The sequence below is a fragment of the Lepisma saccharinum genome, chromosome 10 (genome assembly GCF_977018435.1).
Source record: "Lepisma saccharinum chromosome 10, izLepSacc3.1, whole genome shotgun sequence".
NCBI classification, from domain to species: Eukaryota; Metazoa; Arthropoda; class Insecta; order Zygentoma; family Lepismatidae; genus Lepisma; species Lepisma saccharinum.
The window spans coordinates 37530960-37557309 of NC_139238.1; the positions used below are offsets into that span (position 1 = coordinate 37530960).

Consider the following 26350-nt stretch of genomic DNA (forward strand, 5'->3'; position numbering starts at 1 on the left):
TTTAGTATAGAGAAACGGAGCATATTTTTTTTTAGCAGCCAAATAGAGCAATGTCACGGTATGCCAATGACCTGAGTTCAAGTTCTAGTCAAGAGTGCATTCTTCATTGAAATTTCTGCACACATAATTTTTGTTTGTCACAACTTCAGTTTGTTGGAATTTTTTCAGTTTTTTTTTTTTTTTTAACGTAGTGGGATTGTTGCGACTTTGCGTGTTGCCTACCAAAGGGTTAGTGTGAACTGTACCTCGGGTACCAGGTTAGAAACCTGAGCAAATGCTACAGTGACCACAAACAAAAGAACCTTCTGCGAAAAGTCTCCGTGCATCTTCCCCTTCTTCCATTTAGCTCGGGCCATAAGGAAGCATGCTCCACATGTGAGTACGGTGCACAGGAGGCGCAGGTCTGCGCAGGCTTGTTTGCTTGTGGTTCCACTATAGTACATGCATTTTTGTCTTACTGTCTTTAAATATAGTAAAATAAATAAAAATAAAGAAATTGTGAAGTAAAGCTTTTCATAAATTGTACAGTGTGAAATGAAAGAAATGTCATCACTATATTTCTCTTATTTTCAGCTTACATTTTTAGGAAGTGGAAGTTATTGACATGTGTTTATATATGTGTGTGAGTTTGAGTGCCATGCAGATGCACAGATCATTGATTTTTTCGTTGGCAGTTTCAATTTTTTGAATGTTCATTGTAGGAAACAAAGTGAAAGAATATTGTGATGGGCAATTTGTCTGGTTGTAATTTGTTTGTACCACTCTACAGAGGTGGCATGTGGAATGTACTTATTGGTGGGAATGAAAGTACTTGTAGATTTTTTTCTGGTTGTAATATAGCATAATTTAGAACCATTACGTAGGTGTCCTTTTAATGTACTCGTGCGAAGAAGTGAGAACGGATAAAAATGCAAAGTCCGGTACGGGACTTGGACATGGGAAGTGTAATATATATATGTGTGTCATTTCTCTGTACAAGTCCTGTATCAGCAAAGCAAAAGAAGGAAAATCAATATTTCTCCCCTCATTTGAAGTTTATCATTTCCTAACTGGTGAGTATTTTATTTTTCGAAATATACACCTTTACATAGGAATTTCTGGACTGTTACTTTTATGAAATTTTTGTTGTATTTTGAAGGCAAAATTAGTTTTTTCAATGTTTTCATTCCTGTTACCCTTCCTGTTACTTTATATTATTTTACTATGTATTCACATGTATTTTGTTTCATGATGTTGTCTATTGCTGTACTAGCTTAATGACAATAACATATTAATATTATTGTTGTTATTCATGGTTAAAATCTGCGAAGGGGAAAGGAAACAAGATATTTCCTAATCATTCAATATAATTGTTGCATAGTCAAAGTACTAATCATCTGGGAAAATATATTTCAAAATATTGATTAGAGTGATTTAAGCCCCTGATTAAACACGTTCCGTATATTTACGTGAATTTTACTCCATTTTAATCGTACGGAATTTATCTCCTCGACAGAGAAATGTGTACAATCATGTATGTTAAGAAAGGCCTTTGCTGTGCAATCCACAAAGTGTATAAAAACAGTGTAGTTTAAAAAACGTACTTTCGCTCAAAGTTATGAAAAAATGTCAGGAAATTTGGGTTCTGGAATATTTTCAAAGCATTTTTTGTACTTTTATTCTATTATAAATAGGTTTTATGCTTAAAATAACTACTATCGCATTGCATAGCATGTACTTTTCTTTATTTAAAGAAAATATCGTTATTTTTATGATTAACAAAAAGCATTTATTATACCCGTAAAATACCTAAACGCAGCTAGGGGTGGGGGGAATGGTTGCGCAATGCGATAGTGTTTTGTCAACTGGCACCAGCTGTGCGCACATCGTTCATCTTTTGTCTGCGATGGTGCTGCCATCCGTGGCTGCGAGGAAACGATCCTCCAGTGCGGCAGCCATTTTCTTGTCAACCGTTTTTAACATTACTCTTAAACATCTGTAAGTAGTAATCTGTGGTCCAGCGTTTCCAGCGTATCGTGGTCTTCAACTTGTTTCCTAGCATGTCACTGTATCGAGCACAGTTAGCTCCTTTTCCTGGAAGTGCACCAAAATAGGCCATTGGCATTGACATCCCAAAGATGGTCAGCATGACTTTCCCAGCGGAGGCGTGTGTCTTAAATTTTTCGTGGCCGGATCCATTAGATCAATGTTATCTTACTCTCTGGTTCATGATGGTGCACCCAGGAGGACTCGCCTCCTGCGACAATTTGTTACGTTCCCACCACTGTGTGGTGTGAGTGACTCTACTTCATCAGTCCACACTGGAACCATCTCAGAGGAGTAGAATAAAAACTCGAACCATAAGATATGTGTTTTATCTAGTTTTTATTCAGGTAAGTTCATTTACGTACGTGCGGAAACTAGGAGCCCGAGACTGAGAAATCGGGTTCTTTCGGATTTAAAAAAGCGATTACTGTTAATTTCTTAAATATCCGACTGAGATCGTTCAAGGAAACTTTGCTCAGTTAGATAAATTCCAGCGGGGTGTGAGCAACTCAACACTAGGCCTGGTAACAGACCCACGCAGGAGAGGATATCAAGAAACCACGCCTTTTGCCATGAAATGTAGGCGTATTTATGCCCGATTTCTGTACTCTCGAATCCCTGACTAGCAAGTTATAAAGACAAAATATTTCTTCACTTACATTACAATATGCAGTATTTACATAATACTGCACAATAAATAATTCAAAAGGTTTTGATACATCTTTTTCTGTTAATAAAAAGATGTATCTTGTACATCGATAAATATAAATCAACAACTCTACTCTTTCCTGTCATAACATATCCTTTAATTTACAACTTTTAACTTTTCACGTTATACATTTTCTATTTCTTTCTTTATAAATGTTCTAATAAATTTCTCAAATTAAGCAAGGCGTAACAGATTCGACCGAGAAAAGCATTTCCTTCACGTCCATAACGGTCCAAATGATACTGGCAACTCGTCTCCTGTGCATGCTTGTGAACATGGGACAGCTGCCTTGAGACTCATCTGCTTCACACTTTACTATAACCGAAGTCATCATAGACAATATTGTATGCATAGATGTGATTCATGTTAAATTATACGGCAATTTCATCAGTACAGTGATTCGCCTCTAGTCCCAAAATCGCTGCTCGATCTGCTGCTTCACTGTCTCAGTTGGCACGCTAATTGGTCTCACACTTAGACCATGATCACTGAAATTTTGTCTTGCATTTTAAAATCTTTTTATCCATTCGTATATTCTCCCCCTTGACTAAAGAAAATTGTCTTCATACTGAGCATTCCATCTTCTGCAGATTTCAGAAAGATTCACACCCTCCGACCACAAAAAAACGATTAATGTTTCGTTGTTCTTCCACTGTTCAAATACAGTTGAGCGGTCATATTGTACTAGCTACTGCGTAGGCTCATATTACTCGATCGTCACGACCCCCATATAGGGCGTTTGCTAAAGCCCCGATTCCATTACCACAAATTTGCCGGGCAACATGACGCGCGGCATGCGACGCGGCATGCGCCAAGCATTTGTTGAAATGGAAACTGTCTGCAAAATGCCGCGCCGCAAGTGCGGGGACAAAATTGCCCCAAACACCATGCACCGCGGACAATGAAAACAGCCTGAAGCAAGTTCCTGGGGCACGGGCATGCGCACTAGAGTAGAAACAGACGACGCGACTACGGCATCACGACACGACGTCCAGTTATTTGAGTGTAGTTGTTGTAGTTGGTTTTCAAGTTTTACGCGAGTGTTTGATTTGTGGACAATATGGAGTGGTCGAAAGATAAAGTAGTAAAACTTATAGAGCAGTATGAACAGGAGTCAGTGTTGTGGAATGTCACCAGTTCGAGCCATAAAAACTCAAACTGTAGGGGCGATGCCACCGCTAACATTTCACCAGATGCAACTGGTCTTCGACATGTACTGTTTTTTGTAATCTCTGGTCCAACAACATTTAATAACAATTCAAAATCAGTTGCAGTCATTCTTACAAAGTTTTCGTATCCACTTTGAAGACGTAAGTCTCTCATCAACGAGTAATACGCTCCTTCCGAATTTATTTTCGCTAGAAAACTTCTAATCCACCATCTAGGTCGTCTTTGCCTCTTGTCTAGAAGTTCATGCACCAGCGGATGTTGCGCGTCATGAGTCTGGAACTTGTCAGAATGGAAACGTAGCTTAAGGAGGCCATCTCGTGTCCCGAAATAAAGATTTTTTGTTTTGTTTTGCATACTCTCCCATGCAGCTAAAGCTACGTTTCCATTCTGACAAGTTCCAGACTTTTGACGCGCAACATGCGCCGGCGCATGTTGCGCGTCATTTAATGCACTGTTCCCAATTCAAAACTACTTCTGCAAAATACGCGTCAATGTTGTGCGTCAAAATCGTTTGGGGCAATTTTGTCCCCGGCACTTGCGCCGCGGCATGTTGCAGACAGTTTCCATTTCAACAAATGCTTGGCACATTCCGCGTCGCATGTCGCGCGTCATGTTGAGCGGAAAATTTGTGGTAATGGAAAAGGGGCTTTAGATACATTAAATTTCCTGTGATTAAATGACTTTCCCTCGAATAGCTAATATGAAAGTCTCACGACATGTTTTTTTGTGTGAAGTATAACGCTGTATGATGCGGAAACCGGGACTTACGTTACGTTACCAATCGCGACGACGAGGATGAATGATGATGGGATTAAATTTATGAATAACACTCACAAAGAACAGCCATGCTCAGGCTGGGACTCAATCTTGGACTGCCGATGGCGAGTCCATTACTCAATGTACATGGTAACAGAGGCGACTACAAAACGAAGGCATAGCAGAACACGAAAAGAAGAAACAGAGGTACAATGGTAATAAAAACGGGATACCTGGATCCTGAAATACTAGCTTCCCGCAACTAGCTTCACGAAAGGAGTGTGTTGCCTAACTCTAGGGCGATACGTCGATTTTCAATTGCAGCTTATACCACCTCCGCAGATTTATGCAACACACATAACGCCTTGCATGGAAGCAAGTATTTCAGGATCTAGGTGTCAGATTTTAATTGACGGTGACTGTACGTAAATAAGGAAAAAGAACAGGGGAAATGTGCCATAAATCTAGAAAGATCTAAGGAACACTTTTAAATTGAGATATGATTGCCAGCATGGTCGTACCACTTGAATTCCACATCTCAAAAACTGCTAGTGGAGAGATGTTGCAGCGTCTTATGTAGGGTATGCCGTGCCATGTAGGTAATCGGAGAAGGTCCAACTCTGATTATAAAGAGTTGTATTTTTGTTTCAATACCAGGGCTCAGAAGTTGATGAGACGTACTTTATTTTGGGTGGCTTCTAAACATAATAACAGCCCGTTTCTCTTCAGTTAGGACCAGATCTCTTTTCTTAATATGCCATTTATTGGCGTTTTGACTAATTGTTTTTTTTTTCCAACACTTTGGCAGGATTTTAATAGATTCATAAGAGTAATTTTTGAGGTCTTCGTACTGCAATATGCTCCATCACGACTCCTTGGTTGGTTTACCTTTGTTTCCTGCATTTAAATCGAATTTGCTTTACACTAGAAATGTTATTAAACAGCATGGGAACGGATGAACTGCAAACTGCATCTTTTGCTTCTCTTATTACATTTGTCCTATTAGGTTCGCTTAACACACTTCAGTTGCATCTTGCAAGAGAATGGTCATTTCTTCCTTTGTTCCCAAAAGGAAGTGAAGTGAGGGGACGGGAGGGTACGCGAGAACAGAACATGGAATACTTCCGGTCTCTGAAGCAGGGATTTCGAGTTCTTTGCCGGTCATCTTCCCAAGTCAAACAAAGAGAGAAGTAGCGAAGAGGAACTCGTCAGGGAAGAGGAAGTGATTCTAATATTGAAACGACTAATTAAGGCAATTCTGCTTTGTTCTTTACGGAGAACCCGATTATAGTTTACGCCGTAAATTAGGAGTTGGTATGTCTCGTAATTCGATCCGCTAGAGTGCGTGGCGAATGCACTTGAGAAGCGATGAACCTTACTGATAAATGTTTCGAACTGTGGCCAGTGTTGCTAGATCCGGTGTGAAGAAGGCAGCATTTCAGCCAGAAAAAAACACTGTAGCAAATACAATAAACCTTCATTTGAGTAAATATACAGGGTGGTCCTTAGCGTCGAAACATCCGAAAACAGGGTTGCCAAAATTTGTGTTTTTAAAAATATAAACAAATAAAACGTTTCTTGGTTTAAACATATTGTCAACAGAGTTTTAATAAAAAAACTGTTGTAAACAAATAAAACATTTAAAACATAAAGCCAAGAATACTTATTTTCTAAGAATGAATGGTTGATAAGGAATATGTTAACCATTCAAGGAAATACTGTATTTTTAGTTATAACACTTGACTAACTTCTTAAAATACCTATTTACCTCGGCCCTTAGCGAGGGGTAGGCTAGAGGGGGCTGAAGCCTAGGGCGCCATTCAAAGGTCTTTTTATTATTATTATAAGAAGTAAGAGCAGTAACATACAAGGTGTTACTCGAACCTTATCCCCGTTCCAGAACCTCTGTGTGTCCCACCGGGAATCAAACACGGACTACCTGATTACAAGGCTACCACTACGCTATCTCTAAGGCACATGGTTTCAGTCTCGGGGGAGGGGGCCAGGGATTGGTTACTTCTACACGCCAAGAGGGCGATAACCCTTTGCAAGAAGATTTACTGTTTTGCTAATTGATACGTTACTGGTTGAGGTAAATGTCTCGTAGGTGAGATCACACACCGTCGCTCACCTCCTTTAAACCTCAGTGTCCTGGCTTTTATCACTTTGTGCAAAGTAGCTCAATTTAATAGATTACATCTTTTGGAATTCGAGGTATTTTAAGGGGAATTTCCACAATTTTCAACTTCACTAGGTATCATATGAAGCCAAGAACATGATCTTGAACAAATTGAATATCAATGGGACCGTGTGTGACTGATAAAAATAATGAAACGATGGTGTTGACAGCAGTGTTGCCACATGAAGGAAAATTTCCCTTTTGCAGGGAAATTCGGACCGAACTTTGAGCGAAAAGGGAAAAGGGAATTTCGATTAAAAATACCACAATTGCAGGAAAATTTTAAGGTCATCTCACTACATTATTAGAGTTTGTCTTAATTTCGATTTTGATATCCTAATTTTTATGTAATTTATTTATTTAGGTATTCCTACTTGTTTTACGTTGCTTTTATGCATATTTGGATAAATAGTAACGATGAGAATTAACGATTAAATGGATTCCTGACCATGATTGAAACCTGGGAAGTAATGAAACTGAATTTAGATTTTTTTTAAAAATATTTTTTATTCAAAATAATAACGAATTCAACAGATACTTTACTGCGTACTACTACTGCTTCCAACACCACCACCACTAATAATGCCGCTACTATTGCTACTACTAATTATTATTATATAATTTGCTTAGGCGAAGGGAAGAATTGGTCCAAAAAGGGAAATTGTGCCCTCATATTGTGGCAACATTGGTTGACAGGATCGTGTACATGAGAACCAAAGTGAACCGTCCATGCTTAAACTGTGGAGGTAGTAAGAAGACAGGTTGTTAAAGGTCCAGGATTTTTAAATCAATTCAATTCCGGTCCAGGAGAGAAAATCAGCAAGCGTAAATGGGTTCTGGACCGTAAAGAACCTTTTTGTCTGTAAAGTCTTTCAATTCGGTCCAGGAACCTTTTCTCCGGATCAATTTAAAAACGATCCACGTTCCGTATTGAAATGAAACTACGCAACTTGGACCGAATTTAAATTGTGCGAGAAAAAAGTTCCGGCCATGTTACGGGCCCAATAGAACCCATTGGAATGTATGGGATCCTGGATCTTTAACAACCCTCTGGGGAAGCTTTAATTGAATGATTGAAATAGGTTATTTAGTGTCGCCTTTCTGCCACTATTGGCTAATCACGAAGAACAACCATACCCAGGCCAGGATTTGAACCCGCGAACCTCTGGCGTTGTAGCGCACTGTGATATCAACTCCGTCAAGTGGCAAGGATGCTCCAGTGGTGCTGCAAATGTCCATACATATTATAGCAAGAAGCGGCGTTCTTTAATCTACGTAGTAATCCCTGCGAAACGATACAGTTGCACGTGCGTATAAACCAGCAATCTTTGTTCCCATCAATTACAATTATTTACTCGAGCACGATCATTGCGAAAAAGGTTAAACGCCAACATAAATCACGACGTGAGAGAGAAATTGAAAACACTAAGCCGCGTGCTTGAAAATACAACCACGAATGTTACGCGATGTTCATTCACTGCAGCGCGGAACGACCAATCAGCGAAAGGAACCGGGCGAAAAGAGACCAATGAGAGCGGAGAGCGAGGCCAGTGGTAAAATCGCCTTCCTTTTCAACTGATCGCGGTGTAAAACGTCCAGCATCGCATGGCGAGGTTCACTCGAATGTAGGTAGAGCGAGCGCCCTGCGGGTGTGTATACTGCTAGCCGGTTCGCACGTATTTTTTTTTTTGTTGGTTTATTTTCTACGAGAATGATGACTCTATCTAAGCTCCGTTCCAGAGAGCGGTCAATGCCTTGATGCACTGCTCAAGCAGTTCGGCCGGTGACTTGTCACACGAGACGGAGAGGGCGTCAGAAGTAGCGTGTGAACCGCAAGGTGTGCATGCGTTCGGGTTTGAAGGACGAGGCATCGAACCCCGTCGCGAACGATTATTTTTGTTTTCCGACTCTGTCGCATGGTCGTAGCAGCTTCTGCAAGACCGGAGTTGTAATCAGTTTGTGAAAGTGATATTTGTGCTAACAAGACTTAAAACCGAGTGTTCATAGTGGAGAGGAACGGAAAAGTCCGACATAATGAGACCATTTATTATAGGTGAGTAATAAATTTGTATTAGGATTGTAATTATTCATATACGTACATATTCATGCCCGTAGCTAGAACTTTGATTTGATTTTTTTTTATTTGATTTTAAAATTTTAGGTGCGTCAGCACTTAGGCTATTTTGCACCCGTCACATTATACGGGGTCCAGCCCCTTATCTTTACAAAGAACAACTCTAACGTTGCATAAGTAAACCTTAAAAGCTTAAAATGTTCTGACCTTCGTTAAAAGCTGAGGCTGTAAAGGGGCACTCAGCACACAGAAGGACAAAAAACAGGACAACACACACAACATTATACTGGCCAGAGTGCCAGTCGCCAGAGCCTCGTTCGTCTGCAAAACGCAGTCCAGGGTGTACTAATGTGGAAGTGAGGTTGACAGTTGGGTGTACTCGTGGAAAATCACCCCTTACACCCCCCGTAGCTAGAACTGACTCTGGGATGAGGTTGTGGAAATGAAAGAAAATTGAATGTTTGTAGTCCTGTTCAGATAAAGTGGCAAATGCTTCAACTGTCCAACCTTATAAAGTTTGCTACTTTATGTGAACAGAAGTGTACATATAAACACACGCAAGGACGACCGGTAAGGGGGGGGGCACGTTCCCCTTAAAAATTAAAGTCAACCAAAAGATACATATTTCACACATATAATTTCATTTCAGTCACAGTAATATATGTTAATTATTACAAGGGCGTTGCAGGAACATGATAACTTCAAACTGAAGCAATGTTTTTTGAGAGGACAATACTATTATTGGGGAAAATATTCCTCGTTTGCCCCTCCCACCGCATGGAAAAAACATCTTGCTTGCCCCTTCCTGGATAAAATCCTTGTACTACCATCCGCACACACATATTTATTTGAACTTTTTACTAAATTGTTATTACTATGCGGGAAATAAAAGTATAAGAACCAATAACCTTGTATATAAGGTTCGATTCTCGAATGTTGATGATAATTTTGTTAAAATGATTGTTGACATTATGCTCCAATATAGAGCAATAAATAAATCCCATCTTACTGTAAAACCGAGACAATAAAGGTAGATTAATAGAAACCATTACAGATAATTACAATAATGGCTTGCATTAAAATGCATAAATTATTAATTAACGTGATTCGGTAATTTTTTTGTAGTTATGCTCAGATTAAGTGATAAATATAATATTAATAGTCACTACAGGGATATTTAAACGCTCTATTTTACTCAACATGCTACGATATATACATATATAAATTGAATAGATATGAATAATGAAATTACATGATCCTGTAACATACCACATCTACTTACATAAATTTTACGAAGTCGTGAAAATTGTTATATATATATATATATATGTGTGTGTGTGTGTGTGTGTGGGGGGGGGTGGGGTGTGTGTGTGTGTGTATACACACACACACACACACACCGTTAATTGATTTACTACTACTACTACAAGTGTTTCATTGTTCTGTTGTAGCGAAGGAGAACTACATATGTCTTTTGGGAATAAAATGACAGAATACTTTCGAAGGAGACTTTGAAGCATTGAAACAACTCATCTAATGCCAGAAGGATTTAAAGGGAGCTTGTTCTGCATGCCTTTTGTATAGCTATTAAAAAGCCAAATATTCATATGTAGAACGAACATACATGCAGTGCTTTCTTCCTGGGGGCAGACAGCGGTACCCCGTACCGGCACCTTCTTGTAGGTGAGAATAAGACTAAATATTTTATTTTAACGAAAGAAATGTGTGAGTGTGTGTCGATACACGATCATTTATGAGCATACCACATCAATTTTAGTAGTTCTGTCATGAAAATAATAGTAACAAATCAACTTGAAAAGTACCGAAACCTTTCTTTCCAGAAAAAGTACTGCACCCATACGCACACATATTATACAGACTACGAAAATAAAACGATAGATTCCAAATTGTTTCCAATACTGTGGTACATTACTGAAAATATCTGAAACAACACAGTTTTAGTTCCGTCATCGAATACTGGAGTAACGATATATTGTTACTTCGGGAACATTATCCATAGATTTTTTCTTACTTATCCAATATTTGAATAAATTATCCGCGCCTGGAGTAAGTTTTTCTTTAAACTATTATCAATATCAGCCTCCGTGGCAGAGTGCTTAGCGTAGCCTTGAACGTGTTAGTGTGTTTGTTCTTTAATATTTTCATCAAATTCGTCATTCATCCTCATCTTCGCGATTAACTTAGAGAAGTGAAAAACCGGCGTGGCCTGTAAGTGAAATATAAACAGACTATTCAGCTTTCATATTATTTTCACAAAACTTACCTACACATGCAAGTCTTATGGTCAGTAATTTTTGATATGTACTTGGAAATTCAGTACACGGAACAATTTTGAATGCAAGAGGTTGGAATGCTGGAGAGGGGAGTAAAAAAAAACACTTCAAGTGTCTGTTAATCGTAATAACTATGTAAAATAACCAGAAGGTACAGTGGGATCCATGAGTATTACCGTGAAAATTGTCTATCACCATGTTCGCGCACTTTATTTGACGCAATAAGAGCTTCAAGAATTAATAGAAAATTCAAAACAAGCTCTTGGCAATTTCTGCTCCAGCATAAATAAAAATATCGCTTAAAAACACATAGGATGTAAGGGGAAAAAATAATGAAAATAGACATGGACAATTTGCCGAGCAATACTAGTGGATCTCACTGTACAACATACAAAATGGTATTAACATGGGAGCAAAATCCACACATAGCTTTTTACTTTTATAATAAATATCTAACGTGTTCGTTTTCTTCAGGCAAAATCGACCAAACTTTACAAAAATTAATTAAATTGGTGGATAAGGCTGGTACTGGTATTTTTGTTGTCGCGACGATGATGAAGATGAGTGGTGATTAGATGAAAATGATGAAGGGAAGCTCCTATGCCCGGTGCGGGACTCGAACTTGGAAACCTGGTGGTGAGATCACTCGGCCAAAGACCGGTATGGTGAATAAGAGTTGGTCATTCGTAAGTTCTTTACGAAATGTTTCCAATGCCAAATTGGATTGGTACCACCATGCTAGTATAAAATAACACAAATGTGTTCGCTTTAGAAGGGCTTCCCGATGGCGCAGTGGTAACCTTGTAATTGTAACCAAGGGGTCCCCGATTCAATCCGGCTGAAGGCATTTTGCATAGTGGATCGGTTCTCACTTTAAACTCTTGGTCCATCCTTGATTAGACTATCTGAATATCAAGTAGACTTATCACAAATTTTGACAAACTTTGCTTGTTTTAGTAAACATTTCAGCGTTGTTTCTTCCAACTTCACAAATGGCTCGATTTCTCACCAATGAACGGACCGTGCTTGATGTCCAACATCAAAAACGACATAACAAAAGTGATGCTAAACGTCTTCAAGTTATTTCAACTTAGTTGTTCAGGCAATTAACTTCTTCTGAGAAGACGTGCAGCGTGGTTCTTACCACGTCATATACTCACAAGGTGCAATTGTACGGAAGCATGCGAGATCTTAAACGAACGTGACAAGTTATGTGTAGGTATTTGATTTTATAACAGGAATAACAGTATTATCATGGATTTGTGTGGATTGAAAACTAGAGGCGATAAATATGCATGCTTTCTCCAGAACACAAACACAGAACTTGTGGCTATGTGGCGCAGTGGTTAGCAGAGCACGCTACGACGCCAAGGATCACAGGTTCGAATTCCGACCTGGGCATGTGAGTGTCCTTTCATTAATGTCATCGCATCATCGCACCCCTATCTTAGTGATTAGCCAAAAGTGGCAGAAAAGCAATGCAAAATAAACCAAATCAGTCAATCAAGCCTGCATATTCTCCGACAAAACACTGATATCTTCTTAATACTAAAGAAAAGCGTTCATGTTACAATGGCTGTAAGTGTAACAAACAATTTCTGATTCAATTATGGCCCAACTACAAAAAATGAAAACACCTGGCAAAAGTGTTCAGAGTAGGCTAAAACTCGACTCTACTGTGTTTCAAGTATAATAGGCTATTTTTGATAAAAATTACTGAAAATTGTAGAATTCCCTGACCATTCACTTTATTATTTTTACAACTGGCAACTCACATCTGAAACACGAACATTTTACGCAAGAAATAATGCATGCACAATTTTGGGACAATTATATTGCCTGCAAGAGTCAAACCAATTTTGAGATGACAAGCTCCTAATATGTCTGTGTCGAAGACCGCACGGACAACTTTGCCAACAATATCTTACGATTCTAATTAGGAAAATCTCATCTGAATTCACCGTACATCTATTTTATGGTCTTAGATAATATAGAGTTGAAACAGAAAATCACTCATAAATGATTGAGCAGGTTTAACCGTCTACCACCACGTTTCATCGTTATCATTCCCGAAATCAAATTTCCCACAGATGAATATACACGCGATTACTTTATGGGTAATAATAACCTCTCGTATCGTAATCAAGTTCTATGAATGTAGAACTGAATATTTTTTCAAGGATAAAGGCGAATGTAATAGAATATTTGTATATTAAAGAAAAACAGAACGCAATGCCCTTTTACCCCCTAACTGATATTGAAAGGAGTAAATTCATTATTTAAACATTCAAGGGTATTATCACAAGGTTGTACCAGAAAACTGAGCTAACATCTAATATTACTTTCAATCTGTGAGCTTTCGTTGTCCTCACGAAAGAAATTAAGTTCTTGCTCAACAGGCGTGAGAAGTACACGAATTTTGCATGATGTTTGTAAGATGTATATCTTATGCAAGGACTTCGATTTAGCTTTTTCCCATCCAAATCACTGAAAATGAATCCTTACCTCCATGGTACGTACCTCGTACCATGCTATTTTTAAAAGAAGTTTCGCACAACGTGAAGTCACGCCGATTACGAAACGCAAGGGGGGGGGGGAGTGAAAAAACGATCTGTAGTTGTTTTTGCGTGCTTCGATGACCGAGCAAAACACAACGAAGAAAATGTTTTGATAGACATGCCATAATCTTTCAAAATTATAGCTCGCTAGTTAGATGTAATTGAAAATGTTGGACAATAGTTGTCCGATCATTCCATTGTAGGCCACGGCATAGACCTTTCACCAGCAGGGCGATTCACGAAAATGACTACAAAATCGAGTCTACAACGAAGTAGTAGTTTATAGTAGTAAAAGATGTAGTAAAGTGCGATTCACGAAACCGTCTACTAAGAATCGACTATATCTTTAATTGTCTACAGCGCACGGCTACAAGGAAAGTGGTGAACTTGGCGAAACTAAGCAATATCTATGGAAATAATCGATATTTTAATCGATTGTTGTGCTATTTCCTTGACATTATCGATGCATGTCGTACTTCGAGATTCCGAGAGTTGTTTGTTTACGCAGAATATGCATAGAAAACTAGTTTAGTTTGTTAAAACTGCGAAGTAATCGTAATGTACGCGTAACCGTAAAGTAATTTGTATAAAGTGAAAATACTCGTTGAATTAAAGCAAATGTGTGTAAATACACGAAATTTAATAACAGATGCTATGTTTTACCTTACCTTCTACTGTGTCACTGTTGCAACATATGCGGCAGAACTAAGGAATACTATTTTTCTTATGTTGCAAAATGTGAAGGCAGCTGATTTTTCATGATTGATTGATTTAGTTTATTTTACTTCGCGTTTTGTGCCTCTTGGCTAATTTGCGAAGATGGGGATGAGTGATGAAATAGATGAATGGACATTCACAAACAACCAAGCCCGACTGGGATTCGAACCCGGGAACCTTGGCGTCGCAGCGCGATGTGCTAACCACTCGGCCACAGGGTCGGGCAGCTGATTTTTCATGCTTTGCCATTATTATCTATAATGCAGGGCGTAAGAAACCATTAAATTATCCACCCATTGAATATCTCGTGAAGACTCAATTTTCTTATTTTTACAAATGTCAAATTTTTAGTTGTTTGGCATTACATTTTCTTAAGTTAGTCGTTCGTAGCAGGAACGTCTACGTTTTCTTAACCTGTTCAAACCCATTAAGATTAACGTTGCAGTTTCGTACGAACTGTTTCTCTTTACTCAACTTTATGCACAAATAGCCCTGCTGAGCAGCCATCATCTTATCCTAAGCACATTACATACACATTAAAAATAATACTAAAGAAATGATTTACACTTTTAGTGTCTCTTGTTTTCAGTATATCAACAGGTGTTTTGAAACATCTACTGTGTTTAGATTTTCAAGCAGATGTAAAAACAAATCGTTTATCATGAGGAATGACAATTTAGATTTACAGCCAATATGTTAAAGAAATGGTAGGCGAGTTGTCCATAACAGTTTTTATTTGGTCTGTTCTACACAATGTGAAATTTAAATGAAAATGTAAAAGAAGTGGAGGACAATATGTGCTTCACTTCAACAGAATTCCATTCTTTAAAGCAACATATGATGTGGAATGAAAAGATATGAACTATTTGCCTATTATTTTTTCTCTTTGCTGTGCCCTAGATCTACTGTAGGTGTTTGGTAGAAAACCATTCAGTTTCAGTAGATTTCCAAGAAAACAGTAGAGTACAATTGATAACAGTTGTAAATAGAAATTCCCAGCTAATCGGGCCACTATGTACCTCCACTGAGTATCGAACCTAGCAAAGTAGAATCTGAACAATTGGAATCACTAGCGAAAATTAAGTTCAAGGTTCACGGATTACAAATGTCACTAATTATTAGAACACACTTTTGAATGTTTTTGTGCTCAAAAATTGTTCATGCCTTGAACTTGGCCGAACTTTTAATTGATGAATAAAATATTGTCATGTTACATGCTACATTTGTACATATGAAATTGATTTCTGACTGAATGCACATACTACGGAAACATAAAAGATAGGCCTACATGTTACTTCTTTTTTCTTTAAGGACGATTTTCATGTCCCATGTTATACTGTATGGAATTCTCAGCAGACAGTCATTCATTGTTTGTTGCCAAGAAGATGGACTAGTACTGCCACCACCTGGCAAAAAAAACAACAACATACATTTGCATTATCTATAAGCAGCTAGTGACAGCAACTTGGAGTATGGTACAAGCACCAAACCCTGACGTACCTAACCTACTCACACCTGCATCTGAGATCAGAAATAAATCAAACTTAACCAGCCTAACCTTTTCAGATGTTTGTTTTTGCTATCAGATGCATATGCTAGTAGGTTTGGTGTTTTTAGCATGTAACACCAAGCTGCTGTTAGCTGCTCATGTAATATCTATGTATAAGACAACCACTCACATCACATTTGCTTACACCTCAAATTTACAGAAATTTCATTCAATGAGAATGTCAAGAAATTCTTAAAAGTTACACACATCACAATTTGATACACTCCAGAATATACCTTGCATTCCTGTTGATAACAAAAAAGAAATGTTGACATTTGTAACAATTTGGATTAGAAATCACGGAACGACTTGAGATGACCGGACCCCTCTCCGATTTTCTTCACATTTGGCATACTCACTAATTGAGGCCTCCTAATCACGAATCTGAAGTTAAAATTTGTCGGAAACGTCTAGAAATTGCAAAATAAGCGAAAATAAGGCGTTAGTTTTCGAAATGGAAACTGTCGATTTCAGAAATTTTTTTGTTTCACAAACAAATATATATATATTCCTGATACTACCATGACACCAAATATTAACTATGTTTGCCTAACCTAACCACGTGCCAATGGTTCGCAATTATTTCCAATTTCTAGATCCTGATACTACCATGACACCAAATTTTAACTATGTTTGCCTAATCTAACCGAAACTAACCTAACCACGTGCCAATGGTTCGTGAGGCTAGCGTCAATGGTTCGCCATTTCTAGACGTGACCGACAAATTTTAACTTCAGATTCGTGATTAGGAGGCCTCAATTAGTGAGTATGTCAAATATGAAGAAAATCGGAGAGGGGTCCGATCATCTCAAGTCATACCCAAAATCACACAATAATGAAAGAACCAACCATATGGGATTATAGATTTAAAATAAAAATGCTCTGTTCACATATTTTTTTAACATATTTATTGATTTATTTATTGCATTGGTCTTCTGCTACTTTTGGCTAATCATGAAGATGGGGATGAGGAATGACATGTTTAAATTGACGAAAGGACACTCACAATAACATCCATGTCCTGGGAAGGATTTGAACCCTTAACTCCTGGCATCATAGCAAACTTTGCTAACCTCGATAACAGTTCGTTATATCGGAGACACATTTCTTCATTTTTACAGAAGAAACTAATTACAACGTTCATCGAGGTATTTTCTTTCATCCTGGAATCTATTTGACCGGGAAATCATATATTTTTCAAGAGAAACATCTCAGCGACGCACAAGTGCCATTGCTTTCGCTACGTGAACTGGATGCTACATACGTTTGATGATGTAACCCCCTGTCAGTTTCCAACCCCCCTTTTTTAACTATGCTTGCCTAACCTAACCTAACCTTATCAGAAATGGTTTGTGGGGCTATCCGTCAGCTACCCATGCATGATGTACAATTTGCACACGTGACGAACATGATAGTTAATATTTTTCGGTAAAGAAGGTTGGAAACACTGCATACCTACAACAGTAGTCAACCTCTGCCCACCATATTGTGTGTTACGGAAGCGAAAAAAGGAATAACAAAAACTACTCTCTATATGAAAAATTGTGTTTGTTTTTGTGTAAAAAGCATAATGGCACCTTGAGCTATGTTTCACAATACACAATTGGTAAGTACGAACCATGCGAAACACCAAATATCCAATTTTAATGTGTCTCCGATATAACGAACTGTTAACCTAACCTCTTTACCTATTTACACTAGAATGCTTTGGTGCACCAAATTAATTTTAAAAAAATCATGTTCTAATGCAATTTCCTCTCATTGTTTAAAAAATTACTAACCATTGTTATAACTGTATCTTTAGTCAAAATGAAAATAAATGTCTGATGAAAGGAGCGTGTGTTCTCCTGAAACGTCACAAAGAAAAACTGTTTTCTTATGGTTGTAATAACCGTAAACTACAGGAAAATATTCCCTCTCATGTATTAACTATTTTGAAAGTTATGTTGTTTTACAATAATTGCTACCACAATCTTTTAACCGTTAAAAGATAAGTAGTGTTACATAATTAAACATGAATGTGCTGAGGGGTTGCCAATAGAGGAAATATAGTGCTTCTTGTTTATAATAGTGATATCCCTAATATTTTATATGCATCGAAAGATGTTTTATGCTGGCTGATACAGGATTTGAACTGAGAAGTTTTATGTACAATACACTTCCCAAGCACAAATCCCATACCGTGCCTTGCATTAATGCTCCTGGGTCTGGATCCCAGGGAAGCCAGAATGAACTTGGAACCTGAGAAAAATAAAAAATAAAAATATAGTTTGCACATGGTAATGAACACATAATCGTCACAACAAACTCTAAATGTTTACATGTGTTTGTGTCAGTACAGTGTACTGTTTTGTTCTAGCAGATATGTGCTCTATCTACACTATGCCCTAAGTATACAACATGCTCTATCTACACTATGTCCTAAGTATACAATGTGTAAATAAAACCTGCTGTAAAGTACAAATTTTATCCACATCTAATTTTTAAATGACATATGTTTCAACAATTTGTATTAATGCATGATCATTATAAAAAATACTTCATAATAAATGCATAATTGTTGTGCTGTGAATTTCATTTATAAATTAAGTAAATGCTTAATACATTTATGTAAAACTATATTTCACACAAATCTTGAGCACTGCACAAAGAAGAAAAATAGCTCTCATGGGACTTCATTGAAGCCCATGTTAACAATTGAGACGGTTAGGTTGATTTGATTTGATTTATTTTGGTTCGCTTTTGATCCACTTTTGGCTAATTTGCGAAGATGGGGATGAGGGATGATATGATGAAATTGATGAATGGACACTGAGAAACAGCCATGCCCAGGCCAGGATTCGAACCCGGGACCCCTAGCATCATAGAACGATGTGCTTACCACATCGCTGGCAATTGAGAAGGCGAATGGAATCACAACGATTATACATAACTGGCAAAAATATAGGCTGCTATGATAAGTGGTGTGTGTACTGTGAACATTTTCGATGCATGCGTTTGTATGATTTAGCAACCTTAAGTAGCCTATCAAGAGTTTTGATTTCTTTTCAGAAATGTTTTCACTATTTGTACTGTTCCGTTTACTTTTGTCCTGTTACAGCCATCGATAACCTATGCACATTTTTTTTTTCACTTAAGTTTGTGCTGCTGCTTCTCATCCGTCTGCCTGCAAGCACGTTCGTACAAAACCAAACTGCGTACTGTTGGGTCTTGACTTCCGTAAAATTACGATTTTGGCATGGCTTATGGGATGCATAAGATTCAAAATGAGTGGTTATTATTTATGGTCTGTAGAAGATGAAATTGCTGTTTTTAAATCGCAGGAAATCCTAGGTAACAGTTCCGAATGTTTCATTATTTTTCACAAATTTTATAGGATTATTAGGAAGTGTTTACAAAACTGGAAATGATTGTGGGAGTAAGTTAGAAACTTGGAGAAACTAATTAGCACAGTTAAAAGTTGCACAAAGTATTAATTACAAGATAAATTATGTTTTGAAATGTATTGTGCACGAGCAGGAATGCCTGCAAAGAGGTGCTAACAAATTATGACTACCAAACTTAATCTGCTCGTGGAAGTGTATTTTCATATAAATTAGTGCAAGATATGGATAATTATTATTATTACTAACTTGGATTACAGGAGGTTGAGAGAGACAATCCTTTTGTTGGGAAAATGAGGTTCCACAATTTTGATCAATCCGCCACCTCCTGTTCAGTGACAAATTACTATGAAGATATTTTCGAAACAGAAAAAGGATTTCCGATATCTCTAAGATGTGTTTTAAGTTCACGCAAATGCCCACTGTCATTTCCTTCTGTTTTTCGAAAACGTGAAAACACAGATTATGGGCCATTTTGGTAGCTCTATTTTCTTCTTTGAAGTTGGATATCATACACAAACACAGAATATGACGATTGTAGTTCGCTGTAGCCCGCTCTAGGAGGGTTAAAAAGGGTCCTACAAGAACTGTCTACAACTGTAGCCCGATATGTAGTCGACTGTAGCCTGTAGACAGTTTCAAGAATCGCAAATTCAGGAAATGACTACAAATTTGACCACAAGCCTGACGTGGCTACATATTAGACTACATATCGGACTACTAACAGTTTGTGAATCGCGCCGCTGATAAGAGAAAGATCCTAGGCTGTGATCAAAATGTAGCCTGTCTTCCACAGACCAAGACAGATGGAACAGCTCGCTCGCACTCATGAAGCGAATTCATTCACTGATGCGGCATCTGGTGCCACGGTTTAAAATTAAACTACTTTCACGTCTTTTTTTCATCCGATAATGCATCTATATATATTGGTAAGCAATGTACATAGGCATTACAGATGTACTATTTTATACATTATCCGGCATTATAGTTAAAACGTGCATCCTAATTGCGCCTGGAAAGGTACAATCAGAAAAAAAAAAGACGATGATATGCTCTCTGAGCCAATAGAAATCGTTGGTGGAAACCACCAGGATATGTTTCTTTTCGATCTGTTACAAGATATCTATGAATTGATTTATATACACTGTGACAGCAACCTATATTGATTGATTTGGTCTATTTCTGCCACTTTCGGCTAATCGCGAAGATGAGTGATATATGATGAAGGGACACAAGAAGAACACCCATGATCAGGCCGGGATTCGAACCCGGGACCTCTGGCGTCGTAGCGCGGTGTGACAGAATCTAAAATAGAGAAAAATCACAAAATAAACTTGGCTTTGGTGCCTGGTAGTAACGACTTCTTCAAAACAAAATAAACGTTTTCTTATCAATATTAAAATATCTAGTGACGCTGACATGATTAGAAAGTCAATTTTTTTGTTACAACTAAACGTAAGAATATTTTAAAGCAAGTCCAGGGTTCATTCGAAACTCCGAATTTCCAGTATCGATTACAAGTGCTGAAATCTTGAAAGTATTTAATTAACTTCATTTTGTTATTAGATGTATTTTTTTTTGTTTGAGTCACAGACTTGACTGTATTTTTAAGTAGTAACATCTTCGTAACGTTTGTATTCTATTCCCATGTAAAGATTTCATGGGGTGAAACGAAATGTTGTTGATTTTGCGAAATAGGTTCAACATTATTAGACACGTAAAGAAGACACGAGAAACATCTCGAATTTCGTGCAAGCTTTTGCGGATGTGACAATATTTCACTTTCAAGGACATTTTTAATTTATTATCACGTTAAACGACATTGCATTGGAACGTATGCCTTTCTAGAATCTCAACGTCCATATGTGTACCCATAAAATGAAACTTGCTGTAAAAAGAATATGTCCCGTCTGGGACACACCCATGCTAGCAGGTTCTTATACACACATGAAACGGAGACGCGTGCTCTCTGTGAGCTTTCGAAACAAAGGTCTTCTTTATCTTATACAAGCCCTTCAACCTACAAACAAACTCTTTATGGGATTCTTATGTTAAAATAACGTTGGTGCTCCAGATTATGCAATACCTGACACACTGCAAGGGTCAATCCCCAACTGAGAGTATTACTTGACACAGAAACCGTCGAAAACCTGTTCCGCCTGTGCCTGCAGGTTGCTGAAGTGTGCTTGTGTCAATTCCCTTTCGTTAATATCACTGGGTAAACGAAAATGCGTGTCCACCTTATGGCGGACACAAAGGGAGAGAAAGTGACGAAACTTGTTCGGAATCTGTTCTAGACATCATCCCACAATGCGGCACACAAAAACGAGTATTTAAATGACCCGAATCTGCCGAAAAGATGAAAGAATGCCATCGATCGTGCCCAATTAGAACGAAATGTGGTCCAGGACAAGAAAGGTGCTCTAAAGGAGGGTGCACACGACTGTCAAATTGGCGTGGTGTCATATTTCTTAGATGTGGGGGCTTCCCCGATGACACAGTGGTAAATTCGAGGCCTTGTAAATAAAAGGCCCCGGGTTCGATACCCGTTGGAGGTTCATAGTGGCTTAGGTCCCACGTTAAACTGTAGGTACAGTCCCAATTAGACTATATGTGCATAGACTTGAATCTCAACTCAACTATTCCTGAGATACTTTATCGTCAATCCTTTATTATTGTTCTGGTTAGGTATCAAATAGGGATGGCTCCGAGACGAGACAAGAATGAGACTTGTCGAGACAGATCCCTGCAAACTCAAGAATACAACGAGACTTGGTGTCTGACGCTTTGGAATAATGTCTGAAAAACATTATGTAAACTAAATTTATCCGAGCTCCTGCGTAGCTTATAATGGTTAATGCTCTCGTTTTTGGTGTGAACGCTCCCAGGTTCGATTCCTGGTGGGAACGCCAATATTTCGGTGTTGATCCATTCACGTGGGGACAATTGGGGTGCTACTTGAAAAGAAGAAGTGGCGGTCTCCTGACTCGGAAAGTCAGAAAACAAAGGCGATGGGACACGATGAACCGACCACATGTCACCCAAAGGAAAGCCGCCTAGACACTAAATGGGCGGTTTGTACTAAGGGATTTGGTTTTTTTTTTTTATTGTTTAAATGTCCCTTCCTATTAGAGTTCTTCGGACATAACCAAGCGGACAGTATCTACCCGATTATTTATAGGTATGTCATCCATATTAAGCTTCCATTTATCAATCTTTTGGCTCTCATCAATGTATGGACTCGGAATACACATCAAAACCATATTTACTAGATCTCTGTGGTGTATGTCTTGTAGGACATTGATAGAGTTAGAAAAATACATTTTTGTGGCGACAGATACTTACTAAATTATACTGAAGCATCTGCGCAAGTCAACAATCAAACTTTAGTATATGACTACGTATAAGAACAGCTCTGATTTGTCCAAAGAAGGAACTTCTTGCAAGAATATGACGTGTGATGAAAACGCAGAGACAAGAAGAGGAAATATTGCGTACAAGATATGCGCATATAAAAACGCATAAATATAATATCAAGTGATCTCTTCTTTCCACACGTGTACCATTTGCAAGATAAAAAACGAATCTCATTCGTATCTGCCATCCAGGAACAGCATCTGTGAGAAAATCTTTCAGAAATTTCCTTCGCTGAGAACCAAGGAAGAATAATGTATGAAGTGTTCGAAAAAAAAAAGCGACCAGACTCCTTAGTCGTTAGCGTAGCGAGTTGCAATTTAAGATTCAGCTACCGTCTGAAACTAAAATAATAATAATAAAAAAATGAAGCTCTTCTGTGAGAACCTGGCCAGTAATCTATGAGTTTTTCTTGTGAAAAGATGTTACCGGGAGTGAGCTTATAAATATTCAAATTCCTGGCATAAGTTACACCTGAAAACTTGCCGAAAATAAGTACTAGGAACACACAAAACCCAAAATGTGCCAATTGGCCTAGTAACATATTAAAGTACAGTGGGATGCACAAGTAATGCTCCGCAAATTGTCCATGACTACATTTATTAATTTTTATCTTTCATCCTACGTGCTTATAAGGACTAAATTTTTACATATGCTGGTGCAGAGGATGTCTGGAGTTTTGTTTCAATTTTTGTAACTCTTCTTGTATAAAACAAAGAAAATAAACACGGTCATGGACAATTTGCTTGGTAATACTTGTGCATCCCACTGTATACAATTTTCTAATGATGCAATTTCTTCTTGTTCCTCTTGCAGGCGTGAGTAACCAAAGCCCGTTCTGTGACTGCAAAAATTGATCATCCCATCGACGATATGGCCTTCCTAAATTTCCTTAGGAATACATTTATTTCTCTGTTCAAATTCAACAATTCAATCAATAAAATGTACATATTTTGGAGTTCCATAAAATAGAAGAAATATGTCCCAAATTAGTAATAGTCTATCTTATTTGGGACTCCACAACACACCGGTCGCTGCTGCTACAGCGCCTACAATGATGTTGTATATGTATACTAACCTACAGTTTAAAGTGCTAACCACTTTGAGCCTCCACGAGGTATCGAACCTGCGACCCCTGCCTTGATTACAAGGCCACGAACATGTAGGTGAAATTTGTTATGTAAGTGTGCATGACATCTCGCACTTCAAATATGCACGTCTGGCAACGTGTGACGTGGAAAGGTCGTTTTCAATTATAAGTCATTGTTCAGATACAGTAATTGGCGTGCGTTATCAATGGATAATTTGGAAATGTGCTTTGTTGTTCTGTAATCAACAGAATGTAAATAACGCCCTGTTGTCACAATTGGAATGCAAATATTTTTGCATTTTACCCACATTTCCACTGTTTGTAGAACATAAAAAAAATCAGTTTTTAGCAACTAACAATTCGTTCCCTAGTGCATTTTACCGCCTATTCTGATTGCGTCCTTTCTTTGGGAAAGTCAAAGGTGGGGGGGGGGGATATTGCCTCCACCAAATCCTCCCATATCCACGCCATCGGCTGCGTGCAAGGAATTGGTTTATTGTACGAATTGCACGCTGACTGACCGTTCGCTTTCCCACGCGACAATCTCGATTGAGCAACTTGTCCACGACAAAAATGCAGTTAACGGTGCTATTTTACAAGCTACGGATATCCTATGCGCGGGCGATGATCTAACTGTATGCGTTGCTAAAGTGTTGTAAGACTTGTAAAACAAACGAAAAGAAAAAGAAACCGTACATGTTGCTTTAAATTGCGCAATATTCAAATTGCGCTTTTTGCTTTTAATAGTACGGGAACATATAAGTATATTATACCTGCAGGCAAGGTGGACTTCATTACGAGAAGTCGGGTAATGTTCCGTCGACCTTTATCAAGGTGTTTATATTCATGTGAGTCCATCAACCACTTCGTCATTCGGGAACTCTCGGCGGTATTTGTTTTAGAGTGACTTCTGGTAAGATTTCAAGAGACGGTAAACAATTATTGCAAAATAATGTTCAAATTTTAATTGCTGTTTCCTTGAACAAGAAACCATGAAAACAATTATCTTAATTATTTACCTAGAGTGATACGATTACAGCTTGTCTAATTCTACGGTTACCTGTTACATTGTAGGCTCTATTACTTACTTGCTCATACTTACTGTATGAAGTACGTTATTTAAAGATTTCGGAATATTAACAAACGTTAAATCACCAAACAAACTGCATGAAAACATATAGGTTATAGTCGCGTCGATGTGTATAAAAAAATTAAAATACAAACACAAGGCGGTTGTGACAAAGGAGCAGCCATTCCCTGGTCGGGAATCGAACCCAGGATTGCCACGTTGATATCGCGAGTAGAGCACCCAACTCGCTCAGCTACAGACAGAGACAATAGTAACCCCTATAATCACAATAAAAATGTAATTACAAGATATGAACAGAATTAATCTCTCATGGCATGACCAAAGCAATCGAAGAGTGCAAGGGATAACATCACCAAAGCACAAGGTAGGCCAGTCTCTTATCTCATTTGAAAGAAAGGGGTGTTCTTACAGACGGGTGGTAAATACCAAAGAATGCAGTAGTTGACACCCATACCATAGCATATCTCATTAAAGCATTATTATATCTGTATTAACATACAGAATGCAAAAAAATGTGCGTTTTTTACAGGAATAAAACAACAAAATACAGGTAATTTTAAGGGATCAACCTACCTGCCTAACGAAATGCTTACTTCGGTACAAGCAGCACCATGACTACCCATGATGCAATTTTTAACATACACCGGTTGAAGTTAATAAATTATCACAATTTTCAAGCTAATGTAAGCTTTGTGACCTTATAATTTAAAGTTACTTCACAGGTTATTTATATTTTGCAAATCTTGCCTCCCCTCCTAAGTCGCATGAAGTCGATGCCACTGGTTTTTATTAAAAATTGGTTAAGTGTAAAATCAGTAGAGAAAAATGTTACACTCCTTCCAATTTAGCTTCTGGTAAAATCACCCCGTACGCAGAAGAGACAGGTCTTTTAATCCATTTAGCTAAATGAGAACACAAAAAACCAGTTTCTTGTTTAATTGCTTTCGGAATCGTTGTTTTTAACTCTTAATGGCATGCGGTTTGAGAGGAGGAATACACAGTTAATTGTACAACGCTTGTGCCTTCTCGGATACTTCCTCCCCGTTTGCACTTTCCCTTTCATCCCGCTGTCAAATTGTTAACGCGCGAGTAACAATTACACACTTCCGTGAATGTTAATCAAATGGTGGAAGTGCCCGTCAGAGGGCTGCATTCTCATCGCGAAACCAGGTCCCTTTTAATGTAAATTACCCTCCTGTTTCTTCATCGGTGGCGATACAACGCCAAATCGAGAATAAGGAAAGCACCGAATCCACATTAAACAAGGTTTAAAAATGTATCTTGCTTCAAAGAAAAGTAACTTATGTACAGTGGGATCCATGAGTATTACCGTGCAAATTGT

The 26350-nt window shown here is 38.1% G+C and overlaps 1 protein-coding gene across 2 annotated transcripts in view; it reads left to right on the forward strand.

Annotated features, from left to right (window-relative positions):
- The first annotated feature begins 8452 nt into the window (after window positions 1-8452).
- LOC145993868 (uncharacterized) overlaps window positions 8453-26350 on the forward strand; it is a 202108-nt gene continuing 184210 nt past the window's right edge. For both annotated transcript variants that reach the window (XM_083129732.1, XM_083129731.1), the window contains exon 1: window positions 8453-8892. In XM_083129732.1, coding sequence (XP_082985858.1) covers window positions 8874-8892 — 19 coding nt within the window. In that variant the 5' untranslated portion in view covers window positions 8453-8873. The remainder of the gene's footprint in view (window positions 8893-26350) is intronic.